The 22,372-nt window shown below is 41.3% G+C and overlaps 1 protein-coding gene across 5 annotated transcripts in view; it reads right to left on the reverse strand.

Annotated features, from left to right (window-relative positions):
- Positions 1 to 22,372, reverse strand: part of LOC104831172 (mitogen-activated protein kinase kinase kinase MLT) — a 95,603-nt gene that overhangs the window by 18,730 nt on the left and 54,501 nt on the right. For 4 of the 5 annotated variants that reach the window (XM_010566572.1, XM_010566587.1, XM_010566596.1 and 1 more), the window contains exons 11-16: positions 17,803 to 17,938; positions 5,394 to 5,438; positions 4,424 to 4,454; positions 4,167 to 4,306; positions 2,918 to 2,980; positions 1,808 to 1,900 (exon numbers count right to left, since the gene is read on the reverse strand). In XM_010566572.1, coding sequence (XP_010564874.1) covers positions 1,808 to 1,900; positions 2,918 to 2,980; positions 4,167 to 4,306; positions 4,424 to 4,454; positions 5,394 to 5,438; positions 17,803 to 17,938 — 508 coding nt within the window. Of the gene's footprint in view, positions 1 to 1,807; positions 1,901 to 2,917; positions 2,981 to 4,166; positions 4,307 to 4,423; positions 4,455 to 5,393; positions 5,439 to 10,732; positions 13,320 to 17,802; positions 17,939 to 22,372 lie in introns of those variants that run through there. The other variant, XM_010566606.1, reaches the window with a different exon arrangement.

Genomic DNA, 22,372 nt, shown 5'->3' on the forward strand with positions numbered 1-22,372 from the left:
TGCGCATTCCCCAGAATGTCATCAGGGACACGGGCGCTGTGGTGGGGCGGATGCCAGGGAAGGCATGCCCGGCATGCGCCCACGGCTGCAGAGGGAATGGCTTCCTTAGGAAGGGGCCCGACAGCACACAGAGCAGAGAGGACCCATTAGGAGGTCATGGGGAAGGCAGGACCGAAAAAAGGATTCTCAGTTGGCACATCAGAAACCTGCAAAGGTTATGTTGGCACTACGCAGGCCCACTGAACTAGCCCTGTCCTCTTGTAACCATTCAGCTTCTGTCCCGTAGACTTTGGCACACTGTCTCATTTGCAAATTTTGCCATCAAAGCTAAAATACCTACTTGTCCTCAAACTTAGTAGGCGTTAGTGCAACCCGAATTTCTCTCCAGCACTCAGAGGTCTATTCGCTCCTTCTCTTGCACTTTCCTGGGGGAGGTTGCCCACCTCCTTACACTACAGCTCACAACCCATATTGAAAATGGAAGGGAGATAAGAGCTATTTCATGGACTTTCAGTTCCTTGTAAAGTTGCACATAGGAGAGAAAGATGCACACCTACAAAAAAGCAGCTGTACAGCATCATAAGCTACATGCATTCAAGAACACTGATACAAAGTAATTCGCATAGTGATAAAGACTATCATAGAAAAAAAAAGTGCTTAGGATAAAAGAAACAAACAAAAAAAGGAAATCTCCAGACAAAAAGCAGAAAGCTTTTTCAAATTGATGAAATGATTTCAGTACGAGTCCAAGTTCCTACTAAGTACAAACCTAAACGCTTTCCCTGCAAGCACCACCAAGTACAGAAATCAAGAGACTTCTGCAAACAATATGCCGTGAAAGCAAAGCTGCCAGATAACACAAGATGAAAGTCAGCCACCCACAAGTTTAGGGTGGACACACAATGCAGATTTGTCAAATACAAAAGGAAACAAATCCTGCTGTCACAACCCCTGACTCCAACTCAGAAATGCTTTGCACACCATTTCCACATAGATGATTAATTCTAAACCCCTTGAACTCAGAGCCCATGGCAGGCTGGATAAAGAAAACAAAAAGCATGGGACAAACCTCACTCTCGAGAAAAGACAACATGGTGGAAATGCTTTGCTGGAACATCTGGAGTCATCAATGCTCCTGTTACACAGGGTGTAACGAGAGATCCTTGAACCAGCTCGGCTTGGAGCTGAGGTTTGATTAGGATGTGGCATGCTGGTAATTGCCTTTTACCAGCCGCTGCACAGTAGTTTTGCCATCTGCAACGTGCTGCACCTACCCCTCCCTCCTTCCCCACTACCGTGAGTGAACATAGTCACCACCAGGGCCAGTCCTGTCCTCCCCAGCCAGCAGCCATGCATACCATGTATTTTCCAAACTGCTCTTGGTTGCACAGAAAGACACCAACTTTCTGCTAAGACAAAAGTAATAGCCTGTCCACTAACATCAGGAGTACGGCACTGCTCAACTGTGAGTGGGGTTTTTTGCATAAATGGATTGTTATTTCACACCCATTGGAATGAAAGGAACAAAGCAAAAGCCCAAATGACAAAAATTACAGTTAAAAAAATTGTTCACGAGGAAACAAAAGCTTTCAGTCAAAACTTTCTGTGCCACTCTTTTCTTCCTCGCCTGCTCTGGGGTACAGCTCCCCATCACCGATGCAGCCCCATTTGCCACCTTGACATTTGGTCAGCACTTTCCAAAACAAGAGGATTCTCACAGAAAATTATCTTTTTGTGTCCAGAAGATACTGGACCCTCTGGGTAGTGACTGTTAACCAAACCAACCGATCCAGCGCTCCCAGCTTACCTTTGGACCATTTCCCGGCTTCAAGTGATAACCAAAAACGAGTTCAAGATTCACTACTTTCTCTATGTTTTCCTCAGCTCCACCTGCAGAATCCTGCCAAAAAAAGGCAAGGCGAGAATTCACATCTACCACAACCCCCTGGGAGACAGGAGCAAGGCCTTTGGTGGCAGAAAGGATTTGCCTTTCAGATGCTACAAGTCTGGCAGGCAGCAGGAAGGACCCACCACTCTGCCCCCATCACGCTGCTCCAAGAGGGGCCAGGGCTTCTGCACGGGTTTTCGGCGTGCCACAGATGGCACCTGGGAGATGCTGTGCAATTTCTGCTCCTGGCCGAGCCGCTCCGGTGCGGCACAGTGCCGCTGCAAGCATCCTGGCAGCCACTGCTATTGGAATTGCAGGTGGCACGGCAGCGAAGCCCCAACTTTCATTTTCGCCTTCGGGGAACAGGGTTTCGCTGTGTGTAAATTCACTTCAAGTGGATTTCACTCTATAGCTGTGCAATAAATTATGACTAAAAAAGCTACTTCAGGGTTTGGAGTCTAGAACTGCTTGATTAGCTCACCGAATTAAATCAGGCAAATATCTGCTCTGGCAGCCCTGAGGTTCCCAAACACTCTCTCCCTTTTATATGGCTCTCATTACTGATATCAGAAAACCAATAGGTTAACACAAGGGTGACCAGACATTATAAATCATCCTTCTCTCCTGTAACATTAACGAGCTGAGGAATGATGGGCTCATTCTGGGCCAGGGCTCTGCTGTTCTTCAGTGGTGAGCAGTGGTGAGCAGTCGGTGGCACCAGTTGGGAGGAATGGCTCTTAAGAGTAATTTCTGATTAATGACAGCAAAGGAATTGAAACCAGTAGTCTTTTAATTTAATGCTACCGATTCCACGATAAAATCTTAGAGCCTCCTTGAAAACAACTTTTATTATCCTATTACTTCTTCTGATGTGACCCATTGCTGCTGTTGACCCTCTGCATTTGTCACAAGCCTCTGCAGGAACTGCTGCTTTGCCCTCCCACGAACAGTAGGGAAGTTGAGACGCGAGAACAGTAAAATATTCATACCAACACGAGAAGCACTTCTTATATAAACAATGAGACTTGCCTTAATTAATGGTGGAAAATGAAACAGATTTAGGTAGTCATGGGTTAACTTCTCAATAGCAGTCTAGAAAAAAAAAATCAACAAAATCAGATGAGAGTTATTCAGTATCTCATACCGCAAATACCAGCATGAAAAACAGCGCAACTCCGTATGCACTGTGTTTTCCATTGTGGATACATTAGGGCATGTGAGAAGAGTTTAAAATACAGCCCTGTTGTGGAAACTGTTGTGGTAGATCGGCCCCATTTCGCATTCAGAATCAGATCTGCCTAATCAGAGAAAGAAATGTTTGGGGGGTTGTTTTGGTTGTTTTTATTTATGCTCAATCAACCCAGGAAGCTGAAATCTTTCATTTTGGGCATTATTGACTTTATTAAGTTTCAGTAATTTTCCCTGTAGGAAACGTAAATGAAACATATCAGTAATGGTGTGTGGCATGGAAAAAAATGGCTGATGAGCAAAAGGGGAATAAATCTGTGTGACTTATGAAGCTAAAGTTGCAGGACTAGCAATTAGGATACAAGTAGCTCTTTACTAGCAGATTATGGTATAAAATCATTGAGACCTAACAGAATTATACATGCTGCTTTTAGAGAAATCCTTTTCCAAAACTGACTGCCAGGAAACTGAACTCTCTCCTGTGGCTGCAATATTAATACTATTTACTGCTGTCATGGTCCAGACCATGATTTTCTTAACTCATTACAAACATTAGATATATAAAACTCCATGAAACAAAGCTTTAAGGGCAAAGCAACCTGGCCGTCAACCAGCCTTGAAGTTGTCTAATGGAGTTTTGTTAGTCAAAGTATGTTTTAAGCTATAGATGAGATGTGAAAGTTGAGAATTTTTGAGATTTCAGTTCAAATAACTATTTTCATATCTGCTCCCTCCTCAGCTAAAAAGAAATCTTTAGGGAGAACTTTCTATGAAGATACCCAAAGCTTTTGGCTGGGAGAATGGCCCTCCTAGGCAAATCTTTAGCAGTACTGACAGTCCAGCCTAAAAGAAAATGAAGAACTGCAGAGGAGTATAAAGACCACAGCACATTTTCATGCCTCATAAAATGCTCAGGTTGCTTTGGGTTCTAGATCCATATGAACTTGCAACTCTAGGGTTTTTTTATACCAAGTATGTTCTCTATTTAGCTTTATAACTTCTTTTGTTGTTAATACTACTGAAAACCCATAGACTCCTTAACATTTACACTATAACCTATTGCAACATTCAACATGTGCTGTTAAAATACCTTTAAATGGATGATGTGTCCTCTGGAAACAATTCCCATGTCCTTTAAATCCTCTTCTTCTAGAAGAAGCAATCGTTTCCCAGTGATATGATGGTCCTTAAACAAGCTAGCATATACACTCATTTCACCAGAAGCATCGCCTTAAGATAAAAGAGGTTATTCAGAAATCCATAGGGTGCTTTATTGGAGGGAGAAGATGAGCAAATGTATATATATTAATAAATGTGAATATGAAGGTACATATGAATAGCTTTTACCTTTTCTAGTAAGTTGTTGCATCCAGAAAAACTGCAAAAAAGAGGAATCAGTCTTGAAGTTCACATTGTCAAAATTTTCTATTACAGTTATTTGGAGTTTGCAAGTAATCATTCCATTTTAAAACAAAATTTTAAAATATTTCTAACTTTGGATTAAAGGACTCAAGATTCACCAATAGTAAGTGATTACTTTTATTTAGCTTTTTTAAACTGCCTTCTATTTTGCAGCCACCTCCCTCAGTTTGTCATTATGAAGAACAACAGAAATGACTGAAGCAGAAGCTTAGCTACCTGTCACATGCTAAAAGGGCTGAAGTTAAGGAGCCAGGGCTATTACGGCTTTTGCACTGGCTTTCCAGACAGTCCTTCAGTAAACGTTAGCTGAACAACCCCATGACGGACAACACACAAGGAGGGTACTAGATGGGACATTAAAATCACTATGACACATCACTATGCTAGAGATAAATCATTGATGTTTCTTGTTTAACCTCTTAACTGAATAAAAAGGTAAAAAAGACTCAATGCCATTGTTTTATACTGAAGAGAGATTCCACACCCCTTAAAAATCCCTTAACTTTCTTTCAGTTTATTGCCATCCTGGTGGCACACAGTGGGATAAAACCTTCAAACCCATTTTGTCCTGTCCAGGACAGGTCTTGCTCAGATAGGTCTTGGGGCACTTCCACATTCCTTAAATGATCACTCAGGAATGCCCTCCTGGCTGCTGGCAGCTCCCAGCACAAATTATTTTCTGGACATTGGACAACACGGCTGTTTTATGAAGGTCGCTTGAGTCCTTAATTTACTTGTGGCCATTTTAAAGCCTTTCTGGGACACAAGTTTCACCAAATAGCAGTAAAATTTCACCTAGATGTTCTGATCTGGTTCTCCCTCCCTCTGTACCCACTGTAATTTGTTAGAGAGCTCCAGCAGCGCAATGCTGGCCACATTAACACAAAATACTCACCACATCTTCTTCGGTCCACGCACAAATATCAAAGGAGGGCAGCAACTGTGTGAGAGACACGAATTGAAAAGAAAACCGTCTGACCATTTTTCTCCCCTCCTCCCAAATTTTAGTCTGGTGGCTGATTTTATTTGGTTCTTTTTCCCCTGCAAAGGGCAGGACTTTAGGCTGCGACTCTCATAGAATCATAGAATCATTTAGGTTGGAAAAGACCTTCAAGATCATCGAGTCCAACCATCAACCATGCCCACTAAACCATGTTCTGGAGTACCCCGTCTACTCGCTTTTTGAATACCTCCAGGGATGGTGATTCAACCACTTCCCTGGGCAGCCTGTGCCAATACCTGACAACCCTTTCAGTAAAGAAGTTTTTCCTAATATCCAACCTAAACCTCCCTTGCTGCAACTTGAGGCCATTTCCTCTCGTCCTGTCTCCAGCCACCTGACAGAAGAGACCAGCACCCACCCACCTCACTGCAACCTCCTTTCAGGTAGTTGCAGAGAGTGATAAGGTCTCCCCTCAGCCTCCTTTTCTCCAGACTAAACAGCCCCAGCTCCCTCAGCCGCTCCTCATAAGACTTGTCCTCCAGGCCCCTCACCAACTTGGTTGCCCTTCTCTGGACACGCTCCAGCACCTCAATGTCTTTCCTGTAGTGAGGGGCCCAAAACTGAACACAGTACTCGAGGTGCGGCCTCACCAGTGCCCAGTACAGGGCAACGATCACTTCTGTGTTCCTGCTGGCCACGCTATTTCTGATGCAGGCCAGGATGCCGTTGGCCTTCTTGGCCACCTGGGCACACTGCTGGCTCATATTCAGCCGGCTGTCAACCAGCTCCCCCAGGTACTTTTCCGCCAGGCAGCTCTCCAGCCACTCTTCCCCAAGCCTGTAGCGCTGCATGGGGTTGTTGTGACCCAAGTGCAGGACCCGGCACTTGGCCTTGTTGAACCTCTCATACTGACATACTAAACCCTTGGATTCACACTGACCACAAGCTGACCAACAGCATGGTGGCAGTGCTAAATCAATCCCATTGCTTTATGTAGATAAAATTATCAGCAGATCTCCAATAGAAACAATTTAGGAAGCAAAAGTAAACTGTCCAATGGTGAGAGACTCTCTAGCTGCCTCTCCTCTTGGCTCCAACACTATGGGAAGTCTTTTGCTTTTGCTATGGCTGTGGCACCACCTGATTTCTACAATGAAAATAACACTGTGATTACCACTCTCCTGAATGATGGGTACTTTCTGCAAAAGGAAGGAAAACTGTCACTAGACAGCAGTGAAAGCAGAATTTGGAGTTGGGTCACTGTGGCTAGTCTTCCTGTACAGACAAGTCTCTTTTGGTTTCTGTCAATGCTTCTTAACTGCTCCCCTGAGGCTGGGGGAGTGCAGCACTTCCCAGCCTCCTCCAGTGCTGCAGGGCACGCTTTGTTGTATGCAAGATGGTGTTAGCTCTTGAAGTACAAGGAAACCACAGAGGACGCCCAGGAGAATGGCTGCATTAAGTGAAATTCTGGGATGATTTGAAAACTGACACAGGAGATGTCACTGTAATACTGATTGTCGTTGTACTCATTCAAATATATGGTATTCCAAGCTTCACCTTCTTGGCATTTTTACCCAGCTAAAGGGTTAACATTAATTGCTATGTATATACTCGGACTGTCAGTGGCTCCCAAAGGCTCAATACCATGATGTAGTTGCAAACTTACTCGATGTACATAACACTGACTTATGAGACACTCAGCTCGGTCACCCACCAGCCCCCAAGGCTTTGGTACCTCTTCCAGAGAGCCCTGCCACCCACAAGCTCTCCAGCCCCCACCCACAGGCCAAGCATGCCCCCCCCTGCAGGCACTCACCCCTGCCTGCCTCCAGCTGAACACTGAGCGCCAGGGCAGAATTGCCCACTAAGTGCTTCCCTGGCCCTCCATGCACAAGAGCAGGGTCGAGTGTAATCCACCCACGACTTTCAGCCATCACTGCGAAACACCCTTTGCAGCATCCACGTGAACCTCCCATTGAAGGACTTGTGACTGCCAAACACCCCTTGACTTCTGCCTCCTCCCCCTGACTTCTGCAAATATGACTTTTTGCTGCCCACCCCACTCTGAGGACTCTTCAGATCCTCTTCCTCCTCCTCCACCAATACTTCAGTCAAGCCTTGTTGGGCACAAACCACCCATGAGACCAGCTGAAGCCACCTCTGTGAGGAGGACCTAGCAGACCCTCAAACTCATCATTTTGCCCACTGCTTCCCCAAAAGGGACACAACCAAAGGCATCAGGGTGAAGTGGCAGAAGGGAAGATGTGTCTGCCAGAGAAAGAGAGACCTTCCTGACTTCTTCTCACTACTACACCATACTTCCAGCCAATCTTCTCGACCTACCTGCTGTTAGTCAGGCATTCCCTATGCTAACAGCTACCCGCAGCCTGGGCAGGACACTGTGGGACAAAAGTAGTGCTGGGGGCAACACCTGAGCACAAGGGAGGGCAAGTGGCAATTGTAAACATCCTTAGGAAGGCAGTGGGTCCTGCCTTTTGTAGGTTCTTATAGTCAAACCGGCTGGTGCTGCGGGAGGAGCCTGGTACAATAATTTGTACAACTGAATAATTTACTGCAGAAGTTCAGTATTGCATTTTCAGTTGCACAATGGATTTTTTCAGCTTTTTCCGTGTTTAAATATAACCAGTGGTAGAGTATGTTCTGTATTATTCCAAATTTTTTTTTAAAAAGATGGGAGAATAAAGGAGAAATGTCACACAGTAATACAAAAAGTGACTTAAACCAGCAGACAATATGGAACCTCTTGAAACACCAGCATTTTACACAGGGACACGGATGCATAAAATTTACTGTCAAAATGTTTATTGCAAAATAGAAGTTTGGAACAAAGAGAAGCAAAGGAAAAAGTTCACATCAAAAGAAAGTTTGACACCAATCGAGGAAATTGCATACATCGCATGATTTCTTTTTGTTTGTTTGCTTTGGTTTTACACTGGAAAATCAAATCCACAGTGTGAATAAAACAAGACATCATATGTCAAGTGCAATAAAGAGAATAACTGACGCTGCAAGGTTTTACCACACAGAAGTGTAACATTGCATGTTCCACACAAATGATATATTCAGTTTACAGCACAAGAGTTTTGGCACAGGCATTGTGCTCAGCTTTGTTTTTTCAGAAGGGAAAATGAAATTTTCTAACACTGTGAAAATATTTTCTATTCAAATTTCATCGGTTCACACTTGAAGTGTAAGTAGCATTGACTCCTAGAGTATTCAGTAAAAAACTTCTTCAGTAGTGCAAAAGCAAGAAATGCAGTGGACTATATCTGACTTTAAAAGGCATATGAATATTTAGCACACAATATAAAATGTTTAAAGAAGGTTGTTGGTTCTACAGTTTTAAAATTAAATCTTCGCACATCAGATATCTCTGTGCAGATTTTACAGTGTACACTAAGTTGAAGTCTGGGGGAAAAGGGAAAGGTCTCTCCTCCAGATTCCTACTAGTGAATTTTAAGGGCTGTGAAAATTAATAAATGAACTTATTTTTCTACCTGAACGTTCTACCTAGGACTGTAGTTAAAACCTCTGTCAAGTTAGAGGTCTTATTAAAAACCTGTAAAAGCTGCCTGATTACAGAAAAAGGAACTACAGTACTAAAGACACAGAGTAACACTGCTAAATACTTAACAGCTATATGCACACTATGGATTTACTGCTACTGCTGATAGCAATATAAATCATTATCGCATCAAATATTTAACTCGGAACAACCACTTTAAAACCCAGAAGGAAAGGGAATCAACACCTAACAAAACTGCTGGAACGAAAAACAAACGTCAGGTCAAGAACATGACTGACTGTGTGACAAGGAGCTGCGCCAGACCTCACCTCCTGGAAGCCCTTCCCACCTAGAGGGGACCATCTCCACGTCAGGCAGCACGCAGCCAGCTGGGGATGCAGCACACCTACACACCACACACCATACCTTAGGACACTTGCTACTCCAAGGAATTAGTGGTACTGTGATTATCACAAAAATTACTAGATCAGAAGTCTCCCTCCATTAATTCCCCCTTCCATTTTTTCCCACTGCTGAAGGAAAAGAAAGGGAGTTGGACATCCTGCCTTGGTCCCAGCTCACCCTGTATCTTTAAGCAAGCCAAAAGCCTATCCTCACCGTTCTTCTCCTGGGCCACGTATACCCATCTAAGTCAATGCTGGCAATACAACAGCCTGGTAAAAACGACAAGTTCAGGCCTGGTTCTTACCTCTCCCCTCCATCAAACGCAGCAATATTATTTTACTGCAGATACCTCCAGGGCTTTACGGAAGGTAGAGAAAACTGGGATCCCAAAAGGCCTGGCAGGGCCTAGTGAGCTGAGAGGTATACGAGGCACAGGAAGGCTTTTGGTGGCTTTGCTCACAGCCCAGAGCAGCCAGAGAAACACTTTCTGGGTTTGGTTAGAGCTTTCATAAGCTGACACACTATGTGGCCGTGAGCTGTTGTGGAGATCTATGTATCCTGGTGACGACACAGGCAGAAGACAGGCTAGGTGGAACTGCAGAGCAAAATCAGGTGTGGAAGATGAAATACTCTGACCTCCTCCAACCAACATACCTGCCCACCACAGCCACTTCCAAAACCTTTATTTAGTGAGAGGCATATCAGAGGCAGAAACAACACAGATCGATTCTCACATATGATTTTTGGCTTGTAAACTGGAGACATCTGGTATGAAAGTCATCACAGGAAAGTAAAAATGCAATCAGTACCATTTTTTTTTTTAATAAGCATAGCCAATATCCTAAGTATAAGACTATCTTAAGGGAACTGCATCAGAATAGTTTATCATATGTTATCACCTTCTCTACAATTCAGAGACCACCTTTGCTACTTCGAACACATGGGTAAGTTCTAAAAGAGTTTAAATTTTTCCTTAACATAGCTTAATTTGCTTTGACAAATAATGTATGGAGAAAGAAAGGGGAAAAAAACCCACATCTTTGTTTTCATCAAAAAATACTGGAACTAAGTAGATAGTGGAAATTCCTATGAGCGTGCTACCAAATTCTGATGATATTTTGCTGAAATAAGTTACACACTTGGGTAAGCAGAAAACCTTGAAGATGGACTTAAATCTTGTGATTTTGCAACTGTGAAACCCTGTGTCATACTACTTAAGGACTATTTTTACTTCTGTATAGATAAAGGAGTGGATTTACAAATTCATTTAAAACCCATGCAAATATAAACGTGCATGAAGTGCCCTGAGATTGTCAGATGTGCAAAATATCAACGCTAGGGACAGATTTTTTTGTTTTGTTTTTTTGAATACTAAAAGTACTGAACCAAATTTCATTTTCAGTTAAAGCTGTACAACCCTACATTGCTTATGTGGTACAGTAATTTATGCACAATGACACACATCTTAAGATCTAAAGTGCACAGATTAGATTACACAAATCCATCAAATTTTCCCAGGTGCAAAGTGGCAGTTACAAAAATAGTATCATTGCTGTGGGTGTTAGCAGAGACAGACTTACAAAAATAGTACAAATCTGCACTGGAAACAGCCTATTTGCTCTCATTTCCAGTTAATTATTTTCCCTTCAATGTCCCTTTTTCTCCCTAAAGTCAGGTTGCTTTGATGGACCTAAGAAGCCATCCCTACCTGTGCCAAAGGAGCAAGCTTCTCCTTGGGATACTCTGTAAGCTTATTACACCATTTAAATTACAATTCTGTCACGACAAAAGCTTTCTGATACAAGAGGGTTAACTTTGAACCAATAGATTTGCAACCGTTAGGAACAAGGTGGAATGTGGAATTACATCCTACAGAAATTAAGGGTCTAATCCTGTGCAAAATGAGTGGAGTAGGCTAGCTTGAAGCGCAGCACTCGCTGCCTTGCAGGTTACCAGACCAGTGCTGATGCTTAAGGATAAAACAATTCTCTCTCACAACCCAAAGAGGTGCCCACTCGTCACTCCAGAAAAACTCCTTCAAAGAACTTTCTCTTTTGTTGAGTGAACATGTAATGATTTCAGGCCTGCTGTTATCTAATGTATCCATTTTTCTCTAAGCTATCTACAAAAACACTCACCATAATACGTAGGTTAGAGCTGTGTAACAGGCAAGCCTATAATTAAAGAAGTCACTCAAAAACAGAAGTTTTCATAAAAGAAACCCCTCCAGTAATTGAGAATGGAATTTTGATGGCTTATTCCCACTACAGCTGAACTAGACAGTAACATTTTTCTTTTGAAATGCTGCCCTTCTTCCTTGGGCAAATATTTTACAACATCTTTCTTTCTAACCTGCATTTGTGTTCGCACTGGTTTTCCTCCCTCCTTCTGCATCACCACTAAAGGGGTCATCAGGAGAAACGTACTTGCTGCTCTTAACATAAGTGCCTGGCAGGCAATTATTGCAGCAGATTGTTACACACTGAGTTTTACGGTAAGTCGTAACAGCAGTGGCAATACTTCAAAGGTGATTTAGCTGCAAAAAACAGGTATGCAGAGACTAGTAAATATTCCTCATATTACCACCATCACAGAGAATTTCACATAAGCCACAGCAGTAGGGCCCAAGCTGAAATGTCATTGTGGCTTCTCTTCGTCCTTTCATAAGGGTAGCACACAAGGCTTAGGAGATGCAACAGAATCAATTTACTAACACCGATTTTTACTCTCAGGTACAAGAGTAAGTCCATCAAAGTTAATGAGGCTTCCTGGATTTACATCAACATAACTGAAAATTAGCTTCTAGATCACAATATCTGATAATAGATGCAGAGGTCTGATTGCAGTTCGCTTTGCTAGAGTGAATTATATACACATGCGCACACATGTGAGGGGAAAAGAACATTTATACAATCATCTACTAATAGGGATTACCTGGATTCTGCTGCTATTCAGTTTTTAAACTGTGTATTTAACTAACCCGTCTTCCCCTCAACCAAGCTTCTCTCTTCCTAGAAAACTATTTGTGACTTCCCACAATGCCACCTTGAAAAAGGCTTTAAATTTGAAACACAGCAAACCCCTTCACTGCAACAGTAAGAAAGAATGGATTGTAGAGAATAGCAAATCTGGAAGTACAAGTATATTCATATGATTGACAATTAAAGGGGTAAGGGAAATGACAAAAAACACAAAAGAAAAATTTGAAGTACATTAATGGCATTAAAGGCATTGAAGTTTTCCCCCAATGTTTTCAGATCTTAAGTTTATCAAGCCATAGTTTCTGTAATCAGGCATCAAGAATTATAGATATAATCACGGTTCTTAAAATAATAATAATAATCTCAATTAGTTGGAAAAGTTTAGTTCCAAATTTCATCAAAGCAGAAATAAGTCAGCACAATCTAAACAAAAACATGTCTTTCTACACACAAACATGCTCAGCCTGAAAAACGTCTCTTTTTTTTTTTTTCTTTTACAGGATTTAAACAGACCAAACTGACAGGATTCTTGTTCTAAAACTTTATTGTTTTGCTTTGCTAAAACCAATTTCAGGGTTAATTCTATAACTGATTTCATTCGCTGCTATCGCTGCTATCATCAAAATAATCATCATCATCATCATCGTCATCTGACCAGTCGAATTCACTGAAACCCAAAGCCACGTTGATTTTCTTTCCTTTTCTCATAGAGGTGGTTTTAGAAGAATTCTTTTTGGCTTGCATGTTTATCTGCATTCCAGAATGCAGGACAGATCCTGCTTGGTTCAGAGAGAAGATATCCCCAAAGCCCGTCATCATCAAGGCCTTCAGACTTTGGTTCATGCCAGCTACCTCCCCGTTACTTGTTGCTGTGATCTGACATGACACCTCTGCACTGTTTGACTCCTCTGTTTTAGATTCAAAGTAAGACTCCTCAGACATTCTTCCAGCAAGAGGTAAGAAAAACTATTTAAAGGAGGAAAGGACAGAGCAAAAGTGAAAGTTAGAACCAATTTAAAAATCAAGGAAAAAGACACCACCAGATTAGTTGGCAATCAACAGAAAGCACAACGATTAGTGAATCTAAACACAGAGATCAAGTAAGAATTCATTAAACCAGACAGCTTCATTCTGGGGTCATTGTTCTTAAACAGAAGTGCAAAATCACTGAGTTGCATGGCAAGAACCACAGGTAGCAGAGCTTTCATGACAAAAGAAGGTTCAAACTCTTCAATCCTTCATTTTGGACAGCGTAAACCAGAACGTGACATTTCCCAGCCAGGGGGACTGGCTCCCAAGGCAACACAGGTACAACAGAAGTCTGAGTGAGTTGCTTAATTGAAACTTTCAGGATTGAAGAATAAATCACGTTAAGATCAGAGAACCCAAACAAGCTCCCAAAGTTTGGTGCAGAAGTAGCGGCCCTCTAAATACCAGAAATAACAGCAGCAGTATTATTTGTGCAAAGACTGGTTTTGAGCATATACTCAAAAGGAGAGGAAGGGGTCACCCTGCAACGGCCACAATCAGAAACAAGCCTCTCACCAATGCAAAGGACACGGGGATCGGCCTCCAGCCCGTACCAGCACCTTGCTTCTGGCAGCTGTCCCAGGGAGAGGCAGGCAGGGGAAGAGGGGCTGTTTGGTCAGCTGGTCAGCTTCTTCAGCTTGGCTTTTTTTTTTTTTTTTTTTTTTTAGTGATATCAATAGATATCTGCCATTTGGTTGTACACCATATTAAATCTCCACTGATTTGATCTTCACCTACAAATAATAGCATTTTCCTGACCCAGTCTGTTTGTAATAACAAATGAAATGTGCCCTCTCAAGCTAAATAATGATTAATGCCTCTTCAGAGTGGCCGGGCTAGGAACCTCTGTGACACGCTTGCCTGTTCTCCACAGGGAGTAAAAACTCAGGAGTTTCATATCAAATTAAACTACCTACTAAAGCAACAGCAAAAGAGCTGTGTGTGAACACCTGAACTGGCCTTTCTTTCCAAAGCTGTTTGCAAAACTACCTGTCCAAAATTCACAGTTTTCCACATATTTTTTAACCTAATCAGCAAACTGACTGAAGTGTCAATGGCAGTTGGTCGCAACGGGTTACAGGGGTGATTATGCTGATGCCCTGGTCTGTAACACAGGAGGCTTCACGGCCAGGCTGCTCAAAGAGTGCCCACTTCTTGGCAAAACCATTTATATTGACAAGTTGTCTATCATTAAAAAGGACAATATCTGTCTTTTGTTCCTCTCAAGTTTTCCCTACTCACATAGGCTTTCTATATGTGTTGTGGTTAACAAAAGTTAGTGATCATGGCTTAAGAAATGAGAATAAAATTAAGAAGTTGGGAGATGGGGTGCCCTAAATACTCTTCATGCATCTAATGGCTAAGTGACGAAAGAACCTGCAGCTAGGCTGTACAGGAAAAAACCAATTACACCATCAACAGAGCGCTACTTGGATCAAGGACACCAAAAGCTCCTACTGATAGAGAAGGAATGTTTTAAAAACAACATCTAGCCACAGAAACAAGACACCCAGCACACATTATTCAGTGCCAGGTAGTTCTTCCATGAGCTATTGGAGTTGTAGTCACTTTAGATCCATGGAAAAGCATCCCCTGACATACGGGAAGAATTCCCTATAAAAAACAACAAAGCTGCAAAACAGCTTTCCTCTAAAACACGTTTCAGTGTTTATGCAGTGCCTGGCAGTGGGTAAGCTGCGAATGGGCCATAACTGTGGCTCATTTTGCAAGTTATGATCACCTTACTTCCTCCATATTTTGCCATCTTGTTACCTGGGGAACTTAGGAGCTCTTTGCGACAGGCCCTGCCTTTGGTGTCGCACTGCATATGGTAACTATCATGAAGACACTTTTATAGATGGCTGGGATCCCCAGTCTCTGTACAAGCCACTGTTCTTCTTAAATGACCACCTGCAGGTGCACAGCACCACAGGTGAATATCTGGATTTCATGTCTTGCTCACTGTCTTCCTCTAAATATGAGCTTCAGCTTAGCTACATACACTCCCTTCTTAAAGCGAGGTCCTCTTTCAGAAGAAGTCTCCCATTTCACTACAGCTATGGATATATTTTACTCCTCCAAAAGGCTCCAGATTCCCTTGTGCAAGAGGCTCTGGGAGATCTGCACAATGGGAATTGGCAGAGGTCAGACTCAAAGGTGTCTGTTGCATAAGACACAGCAGAAACAGGGTCAAAACAAGAGCAGGGAGAAACACTGCTTTCACAGAAGTGTTCTTAAAAGATTGGCCTCATCCTTCTCTCATAGAATCATTTAGGTTGGAAAAGACCTTCAAGGTCATTGAGTCCAACCATCATCCATGCCCACTAAACCATGTTCTGGAGTACCCCGCCTACTCGCTTTTTGAATACCTCCAGGGATGGTGACTCAACCACTTCCCTGGGCAGCCTGGGAATCACATGCTCATGTGTATAAAGCTATACTTTATTCTTTTGACTAGGAACAGCCTGCCACTCATAGCTACCTACCATGCAGGATGAAGTGTCTACCAACCCTAAAATACTGGAGAATCAAGTGGCAGAGACAGCTTCCCTGTTCTCCTCTCACTTGCTTTGAGTTTCTCCTCCTGCACACCACTTCAATAGTATTTGCTGGCCTCTGGTCTTTGCTGCAGAGCAAAACAAAGAAGTGACTGCAGAGCGTAAAGCAGGGATGATAGTACCAGATAAGACACAACAAGGCCTAGTGTTGGTTAAGAACCAGGTATAAGCCTAGTGGGCACCCTAAGCTGTGTTATTAGCTCTGGTTGCTCTATCTTTACTATTGTTTTTACAGCCAAGGTAGCTTAAAATTGAGCAATGCACCTCCTTGTTGCAATCCTCCAGTTTGATACTGCTGAGCAGACATACCCTGACCCAAGAGAGGGAGGGAGACACTTGGCTCCAAGGATTACAGCTTGCAAACAGAATGCCCAGGGATATTTTGCAAATTATTTACAGCTATGAATCTAAAATATAGCTGTATTTGTAACCAGTGCCTTGTAGAACTTCATTTGCTATGAAAAGACCAATCCTGCTTGAACAAGCCAATTTTTTCCAGTATGTCAATTTTTTTTTCCAACAAAAGGGCTTTTTTTAAAGCCATTCTGTGTAACAGCTCACTAAAGATCTACAGAAAAAACAAACCTATATTTCTCTATTAGAAGAAATTGCATTTAAATGCAATAGGAGAGTTGGGTTAATGTTATGCAGAAAGATAGTTCATGCTTAGCACAATAGGCCTTAGCACAATGCTTTATTCTTTCAGCAATGCCAGCTCTAAGTGAAAAGTAGAAGTCATAAGCAAGTACAGCATAAAAAACCCTAGGGCCTTGCTCGTGAAAAGATTTGCTCATTAAGGCTCTGTCTCATGCTGTGCTCAGGATAGATGATGGCCCACAGCTCAGTTACTGGAATTTTGCAAGCATTAAAGCAGGCATAGATATCTACTGAGAACATACAGTATCTGCACATAGGAAAACATTCATTCTTCATGATTTCATTACTGCATGTTCACAGCTGGAACATGAATGCAACTTCATTCAAACAACAGCAATAAGCTATGCCTTAAAAACAAGTTGTATATAAATGGGTCTGGCTGGAATCAAGGTTATAAGTAGGATAAAATTGTGCATAAGAAAACATATGCTACTGCAATCTCAATTTGGTATTTGTTTTGCTAGTGCTTTAAAAACAAGTAGGTAATGCAGTATTTTTCCTAACAACAATTCTGTTGTAGTATGTCTAGCCATGCACTAACCCTGTGGTCCTCCCTCTGCCAATCAGTAGTCAAGAGCATCATATTTAGTTAAGAAATTCAAGATAATCCAAGAAAGTTTTTTTGTTCAATTTATTAACAGAAATATGGCAGTCCTAACAGCTAATAACTGGCCAGTACAAGTATGTTAACTGTAATTATGAACAAAGCCCTAAATTAACCTTCAAATTTTGACCCCCTTTTTCACAGAATGGAAATTTGCTTCTTCTCAAAGAAAAACAACAGAATTAAAAAAAAAAAATCTACATACGTTTCTCAAGACTTCTTCTGCAAGAAACAGATGATTCTTACATAAAAGACCAAATCCTGCATCCATTAAAGTCAATAGCTTTCTAGTTGAAAAATGAATTTATTGAATGCAATCAACTTTTAAAGCTAAGAACTGTAATTTAATCAATGGGAAACTACTTAAGTGCCCATGGCACAATATGAACTATCAGCAATATCTAATATCTAATGTATTAGATGAAATTAAAAAAAAATAGTATAGTTATTTGCAGTGATGTAATAAAACAGTTTTTAATTGGCCCAAAGGAACAGCTAAAGAAAAAGGGCTCTATTTCCTTGGTGTGTCTTTAGATTTACATAGACAAAGCTCCAAATACTTTCTGAAGTAAGATGAAAGGTTGAATTATTGTCTACTTACAGGAGTATTGGACTGTTCGGTTAACTTCTGCTCCCACATCCTCAAACGTCGCTCCCGTTCCTTTAGCTCCTGCTCTTTAAAGCTCAGATCACGCTCCAGTTTCTTTAGTCTCTCTAAGGTTGCCTCAATTTCACATCTGCACGGAGACAATTTGTTACGTCTTGTCTTTTCCTGACAGATATAAATTGTTCATAGTTCCCACTTGAATGTTAATTAAATGTGAAAAGCTGAAAAGTACAATACTAACTCAAGCAGTTCATTTAATTACCAAATGCAAAGTCTTTCAGGGCTTTAAGAAAAACCGGCAATGTTTATACTTGAGAATAACCATACTACCTTCAGTTGAAGAAAAATAATATTTAGAAGAGTAAAATGCCATATAATAACAACATTTTAAGAACTAAAATGCCTTCTTTTCCCTCAACATCATGAAGCATGATCTTATCCATAAAGAAACTGCATTAAGAACTGGTAACGGGACAATCATCAGCAACACAATATGGGCAGTTCAAGAAGCCCATTTGCGTGGGTTTATAGCTTGGCTACAAGTATTATTGGGACTTACATTCAAAATACACAGAAGCAGCACTGGGGTGTTTTTCCCACTTACCTTCCTGTTTCTCTAGGTGAAGATACAAGAGCAAGAATATAAACCATGATACGACCCAGCCTCACAAATGGTTACAAATACAAGCTTCTCAAGTTAGGAACAGCTAATAAAAGGGTTTGGTTTACTTTTCTCTGCTTCTCTCCATACATGAAAAGGTGTGAATGGTAAGAAAGGCAGGAAGTGAAGGCAGTACTCTAAGAAGCTTCAGATACTGTCTTTATTGGGTTGCATTGCGCGTACCTCATCTCTTAACAAAGTGGTTTCCTTTGACGTGCTTTCTGATGGACAGTATATTTTAAACACATGAACTGAACTGCTCTTGGAAAAGAGTTTAACGAGTTTTGCGCTACAAATGCATGGGTGTATACTAGGAGGTACAGAAAAATAATTCTGTCACTAAATTCAGCCACATTTTTGGCTTGTGGGATAGCCAAAGAAAAACCTCCAATTTGTATGAGGTTGTATTTGCATTTAACAAACCGTTTCCATGACTGTTTGGGAGAATGTGCACTGCCTGCCACCTGTGTCCTGACTATTACTTTGACTGTTTCCTATTCACATTGTAGGAATAGCCAATCAGAGCGTTTCATTTTCCTCCTAGAGAAAGTGAGCTCCTAAGAAGGCAGAGATCCTGAAGAGAGCTCTGACGATAGCTACTGGGACTCTGCAATGCCAAATCTGCTCAAACTTTCACAACATTTTTCCTTTGTAAACACACTGCAAACAAAATCTGCTCCTTCTGACGTTTTCAAAAAGAAAATAAAAGGACTAACAGAGTTAGTTGTCATTTCTATTGGGGGGGTTGGGGGAGGAAAAAAAGAGAGTTATTTCTTCCCGTAAATCTCCTGTCCTAGCATGGAATGATTAAGCTCTTCTCCGGTATCAACCTAAAGGAGTTCAGGCTCTCATTGTGGGAAAATGCATACCCAAATAGCCTATTTAAGTAAATGAAAAAAATTTAAATATTCCAAATCTTATAGGTTTCTTATTTTAATAAGACATCTCTGTCAGAGAGTAATGCTAAAAAAGTACAGTGAAAGGATTCAGAGCTGGAATAACTAGTGAACTCTACTGCAAACTACCACCACGCTTAATTCTACTGCAAAAATCAGCCACCTGGGGCAAGGGCATTTATCACACTTAAATCCTGCTGAGTGAGCTGTTCCATGTGGTGGTCAGAACAAATGCCCCTCACAATTACTATGCTTCAGATTTCAAGCAAAATTCTCTCTCGTATTTAGGCATGCAAAGGTCAAGGCTGATCTCAGTGCTGGGTGGAAAGTGTCACACACCCTAATGAAGAGACAATAAAAGAACAAAACTAAAAAGCACTGGACAGAAGGTCAGAAAGTGACTCCTCTCCAAACATTCATTTCCCTATCATAAACCTTTTCTGCCAGGTGCAACACGTACTATGCAATCTACTGTGAGAACTACAGAGCAATTTGAGGATAGTTGCAAGCTCCACTTTTCTTAGTTTGTCTCTCAACATCACTGCTACTTACACGCAACTCTATAATTTTTAAAATATGTAAATTAAGTTCTCTTTTAAATAACATTCTGCACTAGTAAAGTCCTGGTAACAATAGCTTTCTATATGTCAAAAGTCTATTTTGTGCTGTAATTACCTCTCTTCATTAGATAGAAACTTCTCTTATAATAAAAGGTCAGTCTGTGAAAACAGTTGCATTCTGAAAAATAATTCCACTGTATAATAAAACTGTGTAATTAAAGAGAAAGCTACCGTACATTGCCCACTTAATGAGTCTTACTTCATAAATGAAGCAGCTTGAAACATTATACATGGTAGGGCATGTGGATTTGTTTGCTTCTGTAGTTCTGCAGTCTGAGCTTACCGGCTTTTCTAGAATAATCTTCACTCTCTGACATTGAAGAACGTATACTGTATTATTAGAAACTATAATGACAAACAGTCACAGATTAAAAGCAATGACTGGCATTTGTTTATATGTCTTGAATTGCTACTGATACACTAATGTAAGTATCACTAATAGACTATTTTAATCATTAGAACAGCCACTCGTGGGGAGAGGATGGAAGGAGAAATGCAGTTAGTATATATGACTAAATGCAGACAAATGTGATCTCTCACTGAATTGGAACATCATTACTTCAATAGCAATTTTTTCCTACTGTAATACAACTGACTTGAGAGAGAGCGCTAAAAAGACATAAGGCAGACCTGTGCAACTTAGTCGTAATAGAGTGCCCCTTTTTGATTAAATAACAAAAATATGAAGGGTAGAACAGTTAGGAAATAAGATATTGAATTATTTTAAGGAAATGATAGAACAGGCAGATGAAAATGTATTATTAATATAAACATCAATCCCAGTAAATGTTGCAAATAAGACCACATTAAAAATAGGTCAAAGTGTCATTTATTTTATCACCTCTGTCAGTCATCTATAGACTCAGCCCACTCTCAGTTTTCACACCAGCCAGCCAGAGTTGTTGAAGACTCTGGTTACTTGCTGTTACGGATGCATTTTTTGCACATCCCTATACAGAAAGAACCTCACCCTGCCTTTTTTTAAGAGTGGGAAAAAATGTAATCCAGTTTGTCTGAGGTTTGATTTGCTTTGAAAAGTGCAGTACCCTTGTGAAAGTACAATATCTGGATCACTAATTTGGAGGTTCCTCAAAGGAACAAGCGTAACCTTCGCTTTTCCCAAGCCCACTCTTCTCCAGGGCTCTTATAACCAGGCTTCATTAAAATTCCCTATTTCTTGGTAACACATCTCATTCTTTCCCTATTGCTGCTTCAACTATCTCTTTGCAAATCACTATGGTATAAAAAAAATAAAGCAATGAGTAAAAGCAAAGATTTTTCAATGCAGAAGTTAAAACACGTTAAACTTCTGTGCAACTGTTCTCAGAAACGGTCTTAGTCTGTTTCAGTTTATCCCTTGGGATCATTTTATGCATACAAGTCTTCAATCTACTTTAACTTGCATATTTTTTGCATACTTTCTGCTAATTTGGCTTAACCTTCATGAGTGCCTCCATACAAACATGGCTTTCGCATCAGGGAAGGCAGCCATTACCAGAATTCAGGCAAGAGAGTGCCCCTCTTACCCAGCTTCTGAGCAAGTCCCCACATGACTTGCGCTCTTTCTGCACTTCGTGTTTTCATTTTGGCTTAATTCAGAAATCATCTTTGCTTTCAGGCAAATCATGCCCCATCATGAACTTGTATTTTCTCTCTTGTATTTCCTTGTGTCCAAGTTATTTATTCTTAAAAAAAGGCGCTAATTTTACCTTTAAAACAAGTCTCCATGGCAAGAAGTTTTTCCAAAAGAAAAAAAAAAAGGCACCAAAGAACTTTTTGTTTCTCCATGGCTTTTGATTAATACCTAGTTAGCCACTCCTCATCTGAGCAATTTAGGTGCATCAGAATAAAATTTGCAAGAAATACTTGGGCTACCTGAGTCACACTCCAAGAAATGAATCAATTTAGTAAAAGAACAGACGTTTAATGTTACCAAATGTCAACTACCAGAGCTTTTATTCTGCTGTATTAGCAAGTAGTAAGTAGTTGTCTTTCCTAAAGGAATTTGAGTACTTGCTTATCTTTTAAATATTTTTCCTATGTAGGGGCGTATATCCCCGGGGGATATTTTTCTTCCAGCCCTCCTTGAATTCCGTCTGCTACCAAAACCACAGGATGATGTCCAGAGTCTGCATAAGTAATGGTGGCCAAGAAATACGTTTTTAAGTACGCGACATTTGTCCCGAGCCTTAGAATGTGGACCTGGGGGGCGAGAGGGCGTACTGATCCATTGTCAAAGCAGCGCCACGGGGACAAAATCGTTGACGAATGTATGGGAGCCGGGTGCTGGCGAGAGGCAACACCGAAGCGAGCGTAACGGGCCGCTCGGGGCGGGGAACCTGGCGGCGCCGTCCGCAGGGGAGCGAGGCGGCGGGCCGGAGCGCGGG

This window comes from Haliaeetus leucocephalus, unplaced genomic scaffold, assembly GCF_000737465.1.
Source record: "Haliaeetus leucocephalus isolate CR32 unplaced genomic scaffold, Haliaeetus_leucocephalus-4.0 Scaffold1, whole genome shotgun sequence".
Classification (NCBI taxonomy): Eukaryota; Metazoa; Chordata; class Aves; order Accipitriformes; family Accipitridae; genus Haliaeetus; species Haliaeetus leucocephalus.